General features: G+C 40.1%; 1 protein-coding gene across 2 annotated transcripts in view; it reads right to left on the bottom strand.

Moving 5' to 3' along the window:
* Positions 1–5,931: 5,931 nt before the first annotated feature.
* LOC134348129 (histone-binding protein RBBP7) overlaps positions 5,932–19,954 on the bottom strand; it is a 28,242-nt gene continuing 14,219 nt past the window's right edge. For both annotated transcript variants that reach the window (XM_063051046.1, XM_063051047.1), the window contains exons 9-12: positions 14,313–14,389; positions 10,463–10,520; positions 6,454–6,564; positions 5,932–6,272 (exon numbers count right to left, since the gene is read on the bottom strand). In XM_063051046.1, coding sequence (XP_062907116.1) covers positions 6,204–6,272; positions 6,454–6,564; positions 10,463–10,520; positions 14,313–14,389 — 315 coding nt within the window. In that variant the 3' untranslated portion in view covers positions 5,932–6,203. The remainder of the gene's footprint in view (positions 6,273–6,453; positions 6,565–10,462; positions 10,521–14,312; positions 14,390–19,954) is intronic.

The raw sequence follows: 19,954 nt of genomic DNA on the forward strand, positions 1-19,954 counted from the left end.
TGGGCACCCTGGTCAAAATTTCTGTTACTGTGAATAGCTAAGCGAGTAAAAGATGAACTGATTTCCAAAAGGCTTAAAGTTTAAAGATGACACATTTCTTTAATATTTTAAGCAAGATTACTTTTTTTTATGTCCATCTTTTGCAGTTTCAAAATAACAAAAAAGGAAAAGGGCCTGAGGAAAAAGTTTGAACACGGTGCATACTTACTAACACCCCCTTTGGCAAGTATCACAGCTTGTAAGTGCCTTCTGTAGCCAGCTAAGAGTCTTTCAATTCTTGTTTTGCGGGATTTTCGCCCATTCTTCCTTGCCAAAAGGCTTCTAGTTCTGTGAGATTCTTGAACCGTCTTGCATGCACTGCTCTTCTGAGATGTATCCACAGATTTTTGATGATGTTTAGGTCGGAGGACCGTGAAGACCATGGCAAAACCTTCAGCTTGCGCCTCTTGAGGTAGTCCATTGTGGATTTTGAGGTGTGTTTTGGATCATTATCCTGTTGGAAAAGCCATCCTCTTTTCATCTTCAGCTTTTTTACAGATGGTGTGATGCTTCCAGAATTTGCTGGTATTTAATTGAATTCATTCTCACTTCTACCATGACATGTTCCCTGTGCCACTGGCTGCAACACAAGCCCAAAGCATGATCGATCCACCCCCATGCTTAACAGTTGGAGAGGTGTTCTTTTCATGAAATTCTGCACCCTTTTTTCTCCAAACATACTTTTACTCATTGCGGCCAAAAATTCTATTTTAACTTCATCAGTCTACAGAACTTGTTTCCAAAATGCATCAGGCGTGTTTAGATGTTCCTTTGCAAACTTCTGACGCTGAATTTTGTGGTGAGGACGCCGGGAAGGTTTTCTTCTGATGACTCTTCCATGAAGGTCATATTTGTGCAGGTGTCGCTGCATAGTAGGACAGTGCACCACCACTCCTGAGTCTGCTAAACCTTCCTAAAGATGTTTTGCAATCAAACGGAGGTTTTGATTTGCCTTTCTAGCAATCCTACGAGCAGTTCTCTCGGAAAGTTTTCTTGGTCTTCCAGACCTCAACTGTTCATGTTAACTGCCATTTCTTAATTACATTATGAACTGAGGAAACAGCTTCCTGAAAACACTTTGCTATCTTCTTATAGCCTTCTCCTGCTTTCTGGGAATCATTTATTTTAATTTTCAGAGTGCTAGGCAGCTGCTTAGAGGAGCCCATGGCTGCTGATTGTTGGGACAAGGTTTGAGGAGTCAGGGTATTTATAAAGCTTTGAAATTTACATCACCTGGCCTTTCCTAACAATAACTGTGAACAAGCCATAGCCCTAACAAGCTAATTAAGATCTGAAACCTTGGCAAAAGTTATCTAAGAGCTCAAATCTCTTGGGGTGCCCAAACTTTTGCATGGTGCAGCTTTACTTTTTTCACTCTAAAATTGTATCAAACAAAAATACTAATCTTGCTTAAAATACTGAAAAGAATGTTTCATCCTTAACTTTGACTTTTGGAAATCAGTTCATCATCTACTCACTTAACCATTCACAGTAACAGAAATTTTGACTGGGGTGCCCAAACTTTTGCATGCCACTGTGTATTAGGCCAATACATGCATAAAATTTCTTTATTTTCAACTACGTAAACAAGAATTAACTAGTTTGCCAGCACTTTAGAAAATGTGAATGAAGTGACAAGATTGAGGTGAGGGAACCAACAATGAATTTATAGGTGGGGTTTGATAGAGAATGTGTATTTTAGTAAATATTGGATGCTTATGAAATGGTTCTCTAATGGGTGAGGGGGAAGGGTGAAGAATTTTTTTTTGTGTAGAAGTCAAATCAGATTTGCTGAATTGTTATGGCCAAAGAAAAGTTACCTGAAAGCAAGCAAATGAAAACATGGACTCTGGACTTCAGCCACAGTAACTTATAGTTGGATGGAAGATGGGAGGTATTTTAAGCAAGATGTACACAGGAGTTGCAAATTGGTTGTGAAAGACTGAGGTTAATCATTTTTATTTCAGCGGTTTGGCATGAACATGGAACCCAGGTTATTCAGAATCAAGATGGCAAATCTATCAACTTTAAATCTTAATCTGCCATTGAACAGAATAGCTTGACTGTGCAATATGAAAGGATAGTTGTTTTGCAAATTTCAACAAGGCATTGCTAGTGCTGTAAGTGGGTCAGAACCTGAGAACTGAACAGGCGAGGGTTGAGAAGTATTTCAAAACAACCTGGGGGATAAATTCATTGGATGAATACAGTTAGGAAAGATTATTTTGGTGGCAAGAGAACAAAATGTTCCTTCAAAAATTGTTTTCAAAAACAATGAATCTATGATTGTTTTAATATAAAACATTTAACGTGCAGGAGCCCAGGAATTAGGAAAGAACTTAAGTGCTATCACTAATTGTACCCTGATGTAGTTCCATTCTTCAGGTGGCTGCTGGGAAAAGTTTGGGATACCCATTTCAATGGCACAATAGGTACATTTAGTACAGCATTGGGATTTGGCACAATTATCGCCAAACTGGTCCAACCAAAGTGAGTTAAGGTACATTTCCTTCATTTAGGGTGGAATGATGGCTGTGGAGAATGTTCCAGGGCAGGAGGGAGGAGGGAGGAGGGAGACAACACTGAGATGTCCAACATGATCAACACTGAGAAAAACCATTTTAAAACTTAAGGGTTTGTATCTTCCCTTTCTGTTCTAGAAAATTGTTACTATTCAAGTTCCTGTTACTTCATTTTGACCATAGCACCACTACTATTTAATTAACTTCCATCTCATAGATTTTTTTTTTCTTTCCTTCCAAGATAAGTTTTGTGTTTGCTTTTAGATGTTACAGATGTTAGAGTATTTGGGGATTGCTGGAAGTGGCAACAAGCCCATTTGAAAGCAAGCCTGCTTTCTTGCTGCCGCATAAAGTTTGAAACTCCAATAAAGGTTAAAAAACCCAGCCTCACTGAACCTTTTCTCTTGCATGACCAAAACAAAATCTATGTTTTTAAATGTGATAACCCCATTCTTTCTTTTTCAAAGAAGCGGGCAACATTTATGTGGTTCCTTATCTATTGCTTCAATGAATCTAGTAGTTTACCAGAAAACTGTAAGCCTTCGCAGAATGCTGTCAGATCATGCATTTTAAGATTTAATCTGAATTAATTACAGACTCATGGACAGGCTCTGAAAGAAGTCACTGGATGTAATGACCTCAGAAAGATTATAGGTTTAATACATTAAGTATGAGTATTGAAGATTACTCAAAACATTCACTTAATTGGCCAAACATTATCACTGAGAACTATTTAGGTTGGAATTTCAACTCCAGGAAGGACAATGAAGCATCCCCCATTTCAAACATGCTTGTAGTGATTTGGAATCGGATGCCTTCTTTTCAGAATTGCACTGTTAGGGGAGAGCGTGCCATCTATGTATTTGCATCAGCACTGAATAACTTAATACTCCTTAAGATGAGCAGTCTGCTCATAGTTGAGTGGTTGGTGCATTTTGTCTGACAGCCTGTCATTGTATATGTAAAAATAAACATATAGCCACTTGTGGGTTCAAAACCACCCAGACTGAGTAGAAATTTTAAACAATAATACTAAAGAGCTGCAGTGTTAGAAGTGCCTTCTTTCAAACTTATGCCACCTGACTTCTCAAACAGCTGAAGAACATAGGGAAATTGTCCCAGATGACCTGGTTTATTTTTAAATACATGACTGGCTATCAGGCAAAATTCACTACCACTCATCTGTGAGCAGATTCAGAGACCTGGTGGGTCAAATGGTCAATGCAAGAAAATATGGAAATAAACTTAAAGGCAAACATTATCATTTACCCTTTTAATTGCCTACTGCATTTATAGCTAGCCAGTGGCATCAGCACCAGACTTTGAATCCAGCTGGCTCCTTGCACACCTTTTATTTGTGCTGGGTTGAGCGTCAGACGAGCAACGCAGCCTTGTGCACAAGTAAACCTCAGAATATCAGCATGACTTAATTTCTCACCACTTAAATGTTGCCCCTATTTTAACAAGAGTGGGTAAGCTCATTGTTCTCCCACATTTTCCATGTGCCATGTTTTCACTGACTCATCCATATAACCCAAAGCTTCTTTAGAGTATGTAGAAGTATCAAAAGCCCACTTAGATTATTAGCACAGTCAAACTTGGAAATATTAGTGCCCTCCTCACTCAAATCCTTGCTATAGATAATGAATAACTGACCTCCAAAGTTTATGCTCAACCATTCCATGAACATTAACCTTGTTTTTTGTCTGTCAGTCTAAAATGACCACAATTCACATTCTACATTACCCTTCAATACCTTCTCAACTTTAATCAACTTGGTGCAACAATTGAGGCCAGAGAATCACACAACCTCTAAGTACATTTGGCTCTCTCGCACTTCCTTTTTCTAACCAATCCAACATTTCAGATCCATCAGTCTTCTTACCCATTATCCAGTACTCCAAGAATATCCTACAATATGGAGATGATCCCTCAAGCGCAAAAATCCTTGGCTCATGTTTGTGACAAAATCTCTGCTGGCAATGTTTTTTTTAACTCACTCGACCTCGTTTATTCATCAGGCTTGTACTTGCTGAATGACAAATCATAAGAAATGGGAGCAAGAGTAGGCCATCTGGCCTGTCAAACCTGCTCTGCCATTCAGTAAGATCATGGCTAATCTGGCCATGGACTCATGTCCACCTATGTGCCTTTTTCCCATAACACTCAATTCTCCTACTATGCAAACATCTATCCAACCTTGTCTTAAATATATTTACTGAGGTAACCTCCACTGCTTCATTGGGCAGGGAATGGAAAAGCAATTCCTCCTCTGTCCTAAATCTACTGCTCCGAATCCTGAGGGCATTTCCCCTAGTTCTAGTCTCAGCTACCATTGGAAACAACTTTCCTGTCTCTTTCTTATCTATCCCTTTCATAGTTTTATATGTCTCTAAGATCTCCTCTCATTCTTCTGAATTCCAGTGAGTACAGTTCCAGGCAACTCAATCTCTCCTCATAGTCTAACCCCCTCATCTCTGGAATCAACCCGATGAACAGAATACAACAAAAGCGGGAAAAAATAAATTCCCTTATTCTCCCTTGAGCTCGCCGAACTCTTCCATCAAACCTTATTCTCTGTAACTACTTTCATCCTACAAATCTCAATTTTTGTACTCCGTCTACTACTGATTCAAAAAAATCTCTTGCAGCTCTAACACAAAAGGACTGATTATTTGAGAATGTTCTACATCATCTGTACTAACCACCCTTTATTTTGCACAAGACTGTGTTTATAAAGGAGGAAAACATGCTTTGATGAAATTCTGCAAGAGTGAAATTTTAGAAATTATTACAAAAAAGTTTATTTTGTTTGTATATCCCTGCTCTACAATGTGCATAAAATGCATTTTTTAAAAATTATGAAGAAAAATACAGAACAAGCAAATTTCTACATAGGTTCATAACTGCATACATTCATATACACAAGAGCCTCAAACACCAAGAAACCTACGCCACACATTACTTCTGAGGGCAGCAGTAGCAATTCTTCATTTGCTGAATTACTCAAAACATACAATATACACTGCAATTATTTAAATTATCAACATGAATGGTGTGCTCCAGCAACAAATGCTGTATAGTTAATGGCAGTTTGTACCACCACTGTATGCATGTGTAGTTGGCCTGGAGAGCACTGGACAAATGTAAGGCAAAGAATTCCAAGTACTACCACGTGCACTTTGGATAATCATTTTTTTCCTGTCTCCAGAGCATAAGAATAATATTTCCTTGTAGATATTTCTTCAGCTCTAACACACTTCCACTGGAATCGAGACATGCATACGCCATATCAATATCCTGCTGCCAATCACATTCCAGGGACAAGCTAAATGACAAAACATACTGTGAGACTATACAATGTGCTTTAGACTTCAAGTAGCTATTAAGCTTTTATACATGCGATGAAATACAATCACGTACTATGCATAAATCAGGCTTTGCATTCTCAAAACACTTCCAAAATTTCTGTACGACACACTGATAATTGCAGGAATTGCACGCCAGAATTTCCGCAAGTGCTTTTTATATACACAAGCCCCAGCACTTGACTTGAAAGGACCATTTGGAAAACTTGTATTAAGATGATCAGTCTATTTTTCTCCTCCCAGACCTCTTTAAAAATAGTTGGCCAATCTAGGCTTATGATCCTTGACTCTCTAATTCAGAGGCTGGTGTGTCAGGTTCCTCATCGTTGTAAATATTCTCAGCCTAAAAAGGCAGAGAAAAAATAAAGTCAATCAAATCTCGATACATAACATTTGAAACGTGTATAACCTAACCACGATAAAGTCATATAGCCATTAACCAAATGCACTGAATAAATTTTATATTCTATGCATAATGATGTTGATACTCGGGCTGCAATTAATTCAGTAAGACCAACACTCACCATCTGCCAAACTTGCATAATATTATCTTCTGAAACAGAACAGATTACCCATGGTTCATTTGGATTCCAGGAGAAATCGGAGATCTTTGCAGTGTGGCCTCCATGAATAAACTGAAAGAGAGAGTTGGTATGGTTGTTGAGGACCTTTTAGTCTATATTTAAATTAGCACTCCACATTAAGAAATTCTTCCCTCCGGAAAGTGATGTTTCTGATTTAAATGCACATCAAAAGAACATTTTGAGAATGTTTGATTAGAAATAAATTGTCCTATTACAGACTTCATTTCTCTTTCAAATATATTGTGGAATACAAATTGACCAATCACCTCATGTATCACTGTTGTTTTGCATTTCACTTAGTGCAAACTTAGTTAAAATATTACTACCAAATGAAGGGATCAAGAAATAGTAGGGCATCTAGCACCTCACCTATTCTAACAAAAAAAAAATCACAACTGTTCTTTGACTTTAGCACCATTTCAATTCCATGAAAATCCAAAACTGGAAATTCATCCAATTTATAATCCTTTATTCTTGGTACAAGTTACAAAAAGGTTCTTTAATCTACATGTTGAAGGAAGGCAGATTCAAATATACTATTTCAGACAATCAATAAAGAAAACTTCCTAATTTGTCATAACAAAGGCATTACATAAGATTCACAGCAAAATCAGGACTATTTATTGTGAGAAGGATACAATAACACAAAATAATGTCATTAAATCCCTTTTCAATGATAAATAAGTATTTTAAACAGACGTGAACAGAGGGGAAGAGAAGATGGGGAGATAACTTCAGTTATGAATCCACCATAGTCATTAAAGAACTGTTAAAGGAAAATCAATAGGGTTTTATTAAAGGCAAATTTCACTTGAATAAACTGCAATGAGTTTGTGAAGTAGATGGTGAATAAGACCAATGCAACTGACTGTGTATTAATCTCCCTTGTTTGATACCGATAATAAAACTGGAAGCAAAATATAGTACAAGCCTAAATATAAAATTATCCATGTGTAGAAAACAGTTCGAGGGAATGTCTAGATAATCAGACTAGACTGACCACAGTAGCTTTGCCTAAAGTTTAATATCAGGACCACTGTTTCTGATATAGATTCATGAATAAGACTTGGATGTGCCAAAAACACCATGGCAATTAGCAAAGGACTCATGACAAAATTCAATGCAGCAAGTGGAGATGTTCCACTTTGGCATACAACAAATGAGAAACAATTGAAACTAAAATAGTACAAAATCAAAGGAGCATTCTTCACAGCAAATAAGTCAAGAGATTTGACAGCAGTGCTTAAAATTACAAATAGGCTTAGACTGAATGAAGTAAGTGTTTCCTAAAGCTGAACAGATAATACAAATTTAAATTGAATGACAGAAGGCTGGCATGATAGTGTAACACTATCACAGCACACCAACCCAGTTCAATTCTGCCTCTATCTGTAAGAAGTTTGGATGTTCTTCCCATGACCATGAGGATTTCGCTGAGTGCTCCGGTTCCCATCCACATTCCAATGACATACATACAGGTTAGTAGGTCAATTGTTCACTTGGATGTAACTGGGTGTTTCAGACTCAATGGACCAGAAGGGCCCTGCTGTATCTAAATAAAACTGAAGTGATAACAAAAAAAGTAATTTAAAAATAAAAGAACTCAATTGCAGTAAATTTTTCAGGGGCTCAGTCCAGCATAAAGGAAGCGTGAAAAACAGGGCCCAGTGAGTTTAAAGGGAATATGGAAAATGGGCCCTGGCAAGTTTAAAGGAACATGGGAAACAATCTGGTGAGCTACAGGGCAAGAAAAAGTTTGTGAATCCTTTGCAATTAACTAGTTTTCTGATTTACTCATAAAATGTGGTCCGATCTTCATCTAAGTCACAATAATAGAAAAACACAATCTGCCTAAACAACACAAAAATAATTGTACTTCTTGTCAATACTGAGTACACCAGTTAAACAATCAGTCTAGATTCAAAAAAGTATGTGAACCTCTGGGATAATGCCTTCTACAAAAGTGTGGGTTGTAGAAGTGCCCTGCCCTCTAAAAAAGACACAAAGTCAGGTTACTGACGGAGCCAGTTCTTCTCTAGATCAAAACAACTTTCAGAGGACCTTTGAGGAATTGTAGAGATGTATACAGCTGGAAAAGGCTAGAAAAGCATTACTAAAGACCTGAGTGTTCATCAGTCCACAGTAAAAGAAATTGTCTACAAATGGAGGGAATACAGTACTGTTGCTACTCTCCCTACGAGTGGGCATCCTGCAAAGATCACATCAAGAGCGTAACATGCAGTGCTGAAGGAGGTGAAAAATAACCCAAGGGTAACAGCAAAAGATAACATAAATCTCTAGAACTCGCTAAAGAATCTATCCATGCGTCCACCATAAGAAAAACACTGAAGAATGGTGTTTATGGAAGGACACCATGGAGGAAACCACTGCTCTCCAAAAAAAATAACAAAATTACTGCATATTTCAAGTTTGCAAAAGACCACCTGGATGTTCCACAATGCTTCTGTGACAATAGTTGAACTTTTTGGCAGAAATGCACACCACTTTGTTTGAAGGAAGGAGCATCATGCTTTGGGGTCGCTTTGCTGCCTCAGTGCCTGAACAGCTTGCATTTGTTGAGGGAACAATGAATTCAAAATTGTACCAAAGACACGTTACAGAAGAATGTCAGAATAGTGGTCACCTGAAGCTTCCAAGAGAAGTTGGATGATACAACAAGACAATGAATTGAAACACAAGAGTAAATCTGCAGAATGGTTTAAAGAGAAAATTTATGTTTCAGAACAACCAGGCCAGAGTCCAGACTTTAACCCAATATGACCTGAAGGCGGCTGTTCATGCAAGGTAACCCAGAAATATTGATGAATTCAAACAGTTTTGTATGAAGGAATAGTCTAAAATTCTTTGTCATTGTGCAAGTCGGATCAGCAGCTCCAAGAGGTTCTACCAGTTAGTAAATATTTTTTTCCATCTTAGACTGTGAATGATTAAACAATGCATTCAATAAAGACATCTAAAGTACAAATGTTTGTGTGTCATAAGTTTAGGCAGATCATGTTTGTCTATTATTGTGACTTGGATGAAGATCAAACCACATTTTATGAATAATTAACACAGAAAACCAGGTAAGTGTAAAGGGTTACAAAGTTTTTCTTGCAACTGTTTATTTTCAAACCATTAAAGAATCGAGACTAACTTTTTTTAAATGGAGAATTTATAATTCTAAAAACTTTCGACTTGCAAGAGTGCAAGTATTGACACCTAAAACAATCATTAATATTCTAAGGAACACAAAAGAAACTTCTTATTCAGAAAAGCTCGGGTATGGAACTTGGTAATGAGTTAAGTGGCCAGGCCAAAATTTCACTGATTTCAATAATGAGATAGAGAATTGTCATTGTGTTACTATACACAAAATGAAATGAACCAACTAAATACAAACTACTTTTAAAGTAAGAAACCCAGGAGAAGCCCAGGATGGCTCATCCATTCAGGATGAAAATAATAACAGTTCAACGGTCTCTTTTGCATTGTGCCAATCTTCACAATCATTAAAAATGAAGGAACCAAAGGCAGCTCCTTTTGTTAGTCATTTATCACGACTACTAGGCAAAACGGTGAAGCTATATGTTACAAAGTGAAAAAGTAAATCTACAGAATGCAATGTTTACTTTTTTCTGTGCATGCCCGCAAGACTTGTGTTTTCACTCCACCAGGTTGATGACCTATTTTGTATCATGCTATAATGGTGCTGGAACAGTGCAGGCTAGTAGTTGCTATGATGTCCATTTGGGCAGGATGCTATAAATAATGAAAAGGATGATACCAAAGTTTAGAAAGAAAAGCAGATTGGCAAAATGGACAGCCACATTACAGATACATTTGGCCCACTCAAGTGAAAAGCATTTCACTTCAATATGCAAAATAAGGAAAGACAACATAAACTAAAGTAAACATTCCTAATTATTAACGTTATACCCAAACCTACCAGTAGTTCCGGAGGTCCATCTTCTGCATCTTCTGCTGATTGCTCCTCACCAATTTTGCTACATGAATAGCATATAAATGAAAAAGATACACATGAATTAGCAAGGCTGAAATGCTACAAGGAGAAAAATGAGGCAGATAGCCAGAGTGGAGCACAAACATCTATAAACATCAAAGAGGCTGAATAGCCCATTTCTGAACTACGCACTTCAATTCTGAGCACAAGAGCAAAAACCAGAGGAAACAATACAATCTCAGAATGCAGTCATAAAAGTCACAAAACCTCTGTACAAAATTGATAAGTTCTTAAAGGACAAGAAAGAGGTCACATTTCATTTATGCAAACTTTTCATATTTAATGTGGAGTATCTGTCTGCATTCAGCTTCATTATTTAGAAAATATTCTCTATTCAAAAGTAGAAGGGTCACACATATCCATGCTCATCTCCTTTCACCATAATTTTCCATTTGCTACAATCTATCTACAACCACCTGCTTTTGACCACAAATAACTATGCTACATTATTTTAGCATCTACAGCACTCTTGGATGAATAAATAGGACCAAGTTGCTTATATAGCAAGAAGCTGGGGTCTGCAAATATGTCCCTCAGGTGAAAGGAACAATATAACTTCAAACATCCATACTCTGTAATACCTATCAAAACCAACATGTTAGCTCTAATTCTACATATTCCTAATTTCAGCAACTTGGAAACTTGTTGAATAATTTTTGGAAGCTGAATTAAGTAACAGCCATGAACACTCGCACAATTGTCATGATTGGCCCTTTCACAAAATTCTATTTCAAAGGCTTTTCTTTACAAATTTTTAAACACCTATTTGTTCAAATACTTGGTTGATACCCGATTAGAGATTCTAGTAACCGCTCATAACTTACCCAGTGTTTCCAATGCCTGATCACCCTTACTCATCTCTCCCTTTCTAACCCTTATCAATAGTACAAATTGCCCCCTAATTTATTAATACTACTACAGTGCTAGGTAAATTTGCTGCTGAAAAAAAACTGGAAGCTGGCAAAATGAAAAGGCAAGATGAAATGTGGTGACTTTGTGTGAAACTCCCATCAAGCATTCCTGTTTAGAACAGCTGAAATCTACAGCCACAGACACCGCAGTAAGCAATTTTCAAATAATTTAAATAAACTAGCTAAGTTCAGAACTGAGACTTGGGACTGCAGAGCACCCAGAGAGCAAGTGCAGCAGCTGGAAGCTCAGAAAGTCTCCATTATCCCAGGAACTAGGCTGCCCTAAGGTCCCCTCTCCCAACTATCCTACTGGCTAATGCGGTCACTACAAATTAAAACTGAAGACAGAGCAAGATTCTAATACCAGAGGGAAATAAGGACTGTTGCTTATTTTGTTTCAGATACATTGTTCACCCCAGCACTCCAGCCTGAGGGCTTTACATTCTGGTGCACGGACAGGACATAATGTTACATAATGGTTGAGTTGGCAGTGTTTGCTTCATGATGAACTCATCATGGCGCATTTACTTGATGGTTCTGTCTCAGTCCTACTCACCTGACCTGGAACATCTGGTAGTCAAATATATTCAATTCTTTCTGCCAAGTTTTTTGCCATCACCCTGGTTGCAGTGAAAACTCTACCCATGGCAAAAGTCAAGCTGGCACTGGAGGAGCTGAACTCCATGATCAAGTCATGAGACAGCATACCATGATGCCTTTCCAATCATTGTGGAGGTACCTCAACCAGGCCAGCTTTGACCAAGTCTCTGACAAACTGCCAGCATGTTACCTGTGGATCCGGAGGAGCCAACACACATGAACTCTGTTACATCACCATCAAAAATGCTCACCATGCTATCCCACTCCCACACTTTGGCAGGTCCAACCACCTGAATATACTTCAACTTCAGGCATTTAGGCAGAGACTGAGGACTGCAGAAAGCAGTGGTGAGGATCACAATGGTATGGTCAAAGGAAGCAGAGTGTTTACAGAACTGTTTTGAATCAGTGGACTGCACCATATTCAATGATTCTCCCTTCAGACCTGAATAAATACTCCAATCGTCAGCGATTTCATAAAGATCTATGTAGATGACTATGCATGTTCAAGGGCATACGGAACATGCTCAAACAAGAAGCCCTGGATAAACCATGAAATTCACTGTAAGCTGAGGGCCAAATCTGTGGCATTCAAGACCAGCAATCTAGATATTGCATTTGGAAGGCAGTTGTGAGAGGGAAAAGGAAGTTGCCTGGAGAGCTACAAGTGGATGCACATCAGCTGTGGCAGGGCTCACATACCATTACTTCCTAAGGAGCTCCATGCCTTTTATGCACACTTTAAAGAGAGAATAAAACTACACCTGTGCAAATCCCCACAGCGTCTAGCAAACCTGTGATCAGTCTCAGGCCTTACAAAAGTTCAAGAGGGTGAACCTTTGCAAAGCATTAGGCCCCAATGATTTAACTGACAGAATACTGAAAATATATGCCGACCAATTGAATATTTAAGAACATCTTCAACCCCTTACTGCTACAGTCAGAGGCTCCAATCTGCTTCAAATGGGCACTAGTCATATCAATGCCCAAGAGGATCTTCATGAGCTGCTTCAATGACTATTACCCTGTAGCATGTCCAGGTCCGAGTCTGAAGGAACTAGACCCTCTGCAATTTGCCTACCACAACAGGTCTACACAGCAGACAATCTTACTGGCTCTCCACTCTGTTTTAGACCACAATGGCAACATATACAAGATGACTGTTTATTGACTAGTCTGGTATTCAGCACCATCCTCCCACCAGTACTAATAAATAAACTATAAAACCTGAGCCTCTGAACCCCTCTCCGCACTGCAAACCTGACTTCCTTAACTTGAGAACCAGTCAGTGCGAATTGGAAATACCATCTTTTTCTCCCCGACCGTCAATGCAAGTGCATCTCAAGGATGCATGCTTAGCCCACCCTCTCTGCACTCATGACTGTGCATCTAGGCACAGCTCATACAACATTTATTACTTTCACCTGACAACATTATTAATGGCAGATACTCAAATGTCACTGAAGGGATCTACTGGAGTGAGAGAGATTAGCTGGTTAAATGGTGTCCCAACACCAACCTTGCACGTACCAGCAGCAAGGCCAAGGAATTAGTTGTAGACTTAGGAAGGGGAGATCAGGGGAACACACACCAGTACTCTGAGGTGGTCAACAGTAAGAAGGGTAAGCAGCTTCAAGTTCCAGGATGTCAATATCTCAAAAATATTTATCCTTGGCCTAGAACACTGATGCAATCACAAAGGCATGCCAGCAGCTATATTTCTATTGAAGTACAATGGAATACCAAAGCAGTTTGAGGAAATTTAGTACAGCAAAGAACTAGCAAATTTCGAGTTGTTCAGTGGAATGCATTCTGCCTGGCTGCATCACTGCCTGGTATGATGACTCCAATGCACATGATCAAGAGGGAGCAGAGCGCTGTAGATTCAGACAGTTCTATATGGGCTCAACTCACTGCACCATCAAGGGAACCTTTAGAAGGTGGTGCCTCAAGGCAGCATCCATCACTGAAGACCTCCACTATCCAAGACATGCCCTCTTTTCATTACTACAATAGAGGAGGTAGTACAGTAGTTTAAACACCCACATTCAATGTTTTAGGAACACCTTCTTCCCCTCAGCCATCAGATTTCTGAATGGTTCATGAACACTACCTCACTATTCCTCTTTTGCGCTATTAAAAGTTTCGTAACTAAGTGATTTTTAAATCTTGCAGTGTACCACTGCTATGAAACAAATTTCACAATATGTGTCAGTGATACTAAACCTGATTCTGATTCAAATTGGAAAAGTATGTCTCCTCACCTTAAATCCCAAACATTGAGACGACGATCTGTACCACTGGAAGCAAGAATAGTTTCATTATGTGGAGACCACTGGACCTACAAAATAAATCAACTTTAGCATCACCTGTAGTCTTTAGTGAGTAGGATAGGGAGGATTGTGGGAAAAGGACTTGCAAAGGAAGCAGTTATTAGTGCTATGTATACTATACTAAAAGAACTTTGAAAATCCATAGGCGTATACAAAAACGTGAAGGGTTTATCCCCCCCCCACCACAAATATCTGGCAAATTTACAACAATAAACAAGAACAAAGCTGGATTAACATTAAAAAAGAAATTAATAGTGTTAACATTCAATAATTGCTATACATCCCTTCAACTGTTTGGTTCTTGAAACAACTGCACAAACCTAATATTACCTCAGTATAGCAACATTATGACCACTGTCCTCTACAGCAAAGTCAGGATCTACTACAATTCCGTGTGTGTGTGTGTGTGTGTGTGTGTGTGTGTGTGTGTGTGTGTGTGTGTGTGTGTGTGTTTTTTTTATAAACAGGTCACTCGAGTCTAACAGCTTGAAAAGAAGAGTTAATGTTTCAGACCAAGAAAAGTGTAACTGACCTAAAAACATTAACTATATCACTACATCAACACGAGTCCCAGCGCTGAGTATTTTGAGCATCTGAGGTTCTTATTTATACATTTTGTAGATTCCAGATTGCATTCCTCTGCCTGGACAATACAAACTGCAATCTCACAGCAGGTGACAATGAGAAAAAGACTACAGAGATTGCACAGAGTACTTGCAAAATGTTGCAGTGTTACTATCCCACTGTATTGTAATGGGTTCACAAAAATTATATGGGAATGGCTGAAAGATGCGTTACAACTTGACAGAGACAGCATCACAGCTCTGCCACAGCATACAGTTAAGGCTTCTAAGCCAGCGGTCCACAACCACCGGACCGTGGACCAGTACCGGGCCGCAAAGCATGCGCTACCGGGCCGCGAGGAAACGATATGATTTGGCGTTAGGAGTCAGCTGCACCTTTCCTCATTCCTTGTCAAGCCCACTATTGAGCCGTTACGCATGCGAGGTCATTACCCGCACGTCATCCATGTCAGCGCGGGAAGAAGATCAACTCCTCGAGCTTGCAAATAACAGTGGGCTGAAAAGTATGTTTGACATAACATCTCTGCTGGCATTCTGGATCTCACAGTCAAGGCTAAATATCCTGAGACAGCCACGAAAGCACTGAAAACGTTGTTTCCATTTCCAACATATCTCTGCAATGAATGCAACGAAAACCAAATTGCGTAATAGACTGGACATAAGGAACCCCATTCGAGTATCGCTGTCTCCCATCATCCCGCGATGGGACCCCGCTTGTTGCAGGGAAACAAGCATTCAGCCCAGGGCTCCCACTGATTCAGCGATATTGGTGTGTTGCAATGATTTTGTATGTTCGTACAGGGAAAATATGTGCTGTGTGTTTAATATCCAAACATTACTTAAAATGTTATGATGCTATTGATTTACTTATATAACCATATAACAATTACAGCACGGAAACAGGCCATCTCTGCCCTTCTAGTCCGTGCCGAAAGCTACTTTCACCTAGTCCCACCGACCTGCACTCAGCCCATAACCCTCCATTCCTTTCCTGTCCATATACCTATCCAATTTTTCTTTAAATAGTATCGAACCTGCCTCTACCACTTCTACTGGAAGTTCATTCAACACTTACTTCAAGCTCCCCTGATAATTGACTTATCGCTATATTCATGCGAGGAAAATATGCACTGTGTGTTTAATATTAAATTCGTTAGATAAACCCTTTTAAACGAAATTGAGTGTATTAGCCACTTATCACCTATATTCCAGTCGTGATTAACACCCCCCCCAACAGAATCACCAAAAATGATTTGTAGAAAAAAAAATCGGCACGTACACGCATGCGCAAAGCATGCATGCGCACTGGTGCCCGCGCAAGGCTTCATGGTCATTGTAGTCTCTCAGTGTAAACAACGTAAATGGCTCTACTCTTGTCCGGTGGCAACCCTACTCCCCCCCCACCCCCCAACGGTCCGCAAGAATATTATCAATATGAAACCCAGTTCGCGGTGCAAAGAAGGTTGGGAACCCCTGTTCCAAGCAAAATTGCTAAAGGTCAAAATTACAGCAGCCTTATTTCTGCACTTCATACTCCTACCAGACTAATGTGTTGGGATCATTTGCCATGACAGGCCTTAAGTACCTCAAAGATTTCATCTTTTAAGTAATGAGCTAATAAAGATACACAAGGTAGTTGATTAAGAAATCAATGTACCTGCAGCATCAGTTATGTTGCTATTTGCCTACAAGACAACCGATTACTCGCATATAGCCATTACAAAATAAATGCAGAGATTATAAGGAATGTCATAAAAAAAGATAAAGCACAGGTACAGAAGTCTGAGGTTCAAATTCTAGTGTTCACTTTCACAAATGTAAGCCTGCCAATATTGAAGTAATCTAGTAATTAGTAATCAATTACTAATTGAAGTAAGCTCGTGGCAGGAAATAGAAGTTAAACTTCAGGAATCCTTAAACAAGTGTCAATGTACATCAAATTTTTATGCAGAATAAGGTCAAAGTCCCGAGGTAACAAAGGTATGGATGAGGGTTTCAACACAGATGATTTTTAGGTAGAGGCAATAAAGGTAGAAATGGAACAATTTGTTGATAACAGTGCTAGAAGTTTACAATGGAGTCGAACATCAGGTCATTGCTGTGAGCAATCTGGCTGTGCATCAGAATTAGCAGGTAAAAGAATGGGATCAGCTATGGTAAAGTTAGATATATCTAAATGCAATGTTTTTACTCTTTCAAATGTTGGAGGAAACTTCTGTTTAACAAGCAGGACAAACAAACAAGTTCTACCAATACAAGCAGAGATGTTCTGCATTTCAGATCATATGCACCATACATAAAGGTAACATTTTGTACCTTACTAGCTTTGAAAATCCATATGTACTTAAAGGAAATTAAAGGATGCAAATCTTTATGCCAAAGCAGAGGTAGCTAATTTGCTGATAAATTGTAGTACCTCATTTCTCAAGTCATTTCCTATGAAGATTATAAAAATATTTTTTGCGTACATAGATAGCTTAACACGGGTCCCCAACCTTTTTCGCACTGTGGACCGGTTTCATATCGACAATATTCTTGTGGACCGGCTGAGCTTGGGGGCGGGGGGGGGGAGGGGGGAGGGTTGCCAACAGACAAGAGCAGTCAAATATGCTGGGTTTACCCCGACAAAGACTACAATGACCATGAAGCCTTGCGCGGCCACCAGTGCGCATGCATATGCGATTTTTTTCTACAAGTTGTTTTTGGCGATTCTGTTCGGGGGGGGAGGGGCTGTCAATCACAACCGGAACACCGGTGATATGTGGCTAATGCACTCAATTTCCTTTCTAAAAGGGTTTACCTAATGAATTTAATATTAAACACACAGCGTATATTTTCCTCGCATGAATATAGTGATAAGTCAATTATCAGGGGAGCTTGAAGTAAGTGTTGAACGAACTTCCAGTAGCCTTGACTTTGACCCGTATGGGTCCTAGCTGTGCCTGCCTTTTTGTTGGGTTTGTGGAATAATCTATGAATATAGTGATAAGTCAATTATCAGGGGAGCTTGAAGTAAGTGTTGAACGAACTTCCAGTAGCCTTGACTTTGATCCGTATGGGTCCTAGCTATGCCTGCCTTTTTGTTGGGTTTGTGGAACAATCTATGTTCCATGCCTATTCTGGTATCTGTCCCCCACTTTTCCTTCGCTACATCGACGACTGCATTGGCGCTGCTTCCTGCACGCATGCAGAACTCGTTGACTTTATTAACTTTGCCTCCAACTTTCACCCTGCCCTCAAGTTTACCTGGTCCATTTCCGACACCTCCCTCCCCTTTCTAGATCTTTCTGTCTCTGTCTCTGGAGACAGCTTATCCACTGATGTCTACTATAAGCCTACTGACTCTCACAGCTATCTGGACTATTCCTCTTCTCACCCTGTCTCTTGCAAAAACGCCATCCCCTTCTCGCAATTCCTCCATCTCCGCCGCATCTGCTCTCAGGATGAGGCTTTTCATTCTAGGACGAGGGAGATGTCTTCCTTTTTTAAAGAAAGGGGCTTCCCTTCCTCCACTATCAACTCTGCTCTTAAACGCATCTCCCCCATTTCACGTACATCTGCTCTCACTCCATCCTCCCGCCACCCCACTAGGAATAGGGTTCCCCTGGTCCTCACCTACCACCCCACCAGCCTCCGGGTCCAACATATTATTCTCTGTAACTTCCGCCACCTCCAACGGGATCCCACCACTAAACACATCTTTCCCTCCCCTCTCTCTGCATTCTGCAGGGATCGCTCCCTACGCAACTCCCTTGTAAATTCGTCCCCCCCATCCCTCCCCACTGATCTCCCTCCTGGCACTTATCCGTGTAAGTGGAACAAGTGCTACACATGCCCTTACACTTCCTCCCTTACCACCATTCAGGGCCCCAAACAGTCCTTCCAGGTGAGGCAACACTTCACCTGTGAGTTGACTGGGGTGATATACTGCGTCCGGTGCTCCCGATGTGGCCTTTTATATATTGGCGAGACCCGACGCAGACTGGGAGACCGCTTTGCTGAACATCTACGCTCTGTCCGCCAGAGAAAGCAGGATCTCCCAGTGGCCACACATTTTAATTCCACATCCCATTCTGACATGTCTATCCACGGCCTCCTCTACAAAAGATGAAGCCACACTCAGGTTGGAGGAACAACACCTTATATTCCGTCTGGGTAGCCTCCAACCTGATGGCATGAACATCGACTTCTCTAACTTCCGCTAAGGCCCCACCTCCCCCTCGTACCCCATCTGTTATTTATTTTTATGCACACATTCTTTCTCTCACTCTCCTTTTTCTCCCTCTGTCCCTCTGAATATACCTCTTGCCCATCATCTGGGTCCCCCCCCCTGTCTTTCTTCCCGGACCTCCTGTCCCATGATCCTCTCGTATCCCCTTTTGCCTATCACCTGTCCAGCTCTTGGCTCTATCCCTCCTCCTCCTGTCTTCTCCTATCATTTTGGATCTCCCCCTCCAACTTTCAAATCCCTTACTCACTCTTCCTTCAGTTAGTCCTGACGAAGGGTCTCGGCCTGAAACGTCGACTGCACCTCTTCCTACAGATGCTGCCTGGCCTGCTGCGTTCACCAGCATCTCTTATGTGTGTTGCTTCCAGTAGAAGTGGTAGAGACAGGTTCGATATTATCATTTAAAGAAAAATTGGATAGGTTTATGGACAGGAAAGAAATGGAGGGTTATGGGCTGAGTGCAGGTCAGTGGGACTGGGTGAGAGTAGCATTCGGCACGGACTAGAAGGGCACAGATGGCCTGTTTCTGTGCTGTAATTGTTATATAGTTATATAAGTCAATAGCATCATAACATTTTAAGTAACGTTTGGATATTAAACACGCAGCACATATTTTCCCCGTATGAACATATAAAATCATTGCAACACACCAATATTGCTGAATCAGTGGGAGCCCTGGACTTGTTTTCCTGCAACAAGACGGTCCTATCGAGGGGTGACGGGAGACAGCGATAGTCCAACGGAGTTCCTTATGTCCAGTC

The sequence above is a fragment of the Mobula hypostoma genome, chromosome 6 (assembly GCF_963921235.1).
Source record: "Mobula hypostoma chromosome 6, sMobHyp1.1, whole genome shotgun sequence".
In the NCBI taxonomy this organism is placed as follows: domain Eukaryota; kingdom Metazoa; phylum Chordata; class Chondrichthyes; order Myliobatiformes; family Myliobatidae; genus Mobula; species Mobula hypostoma.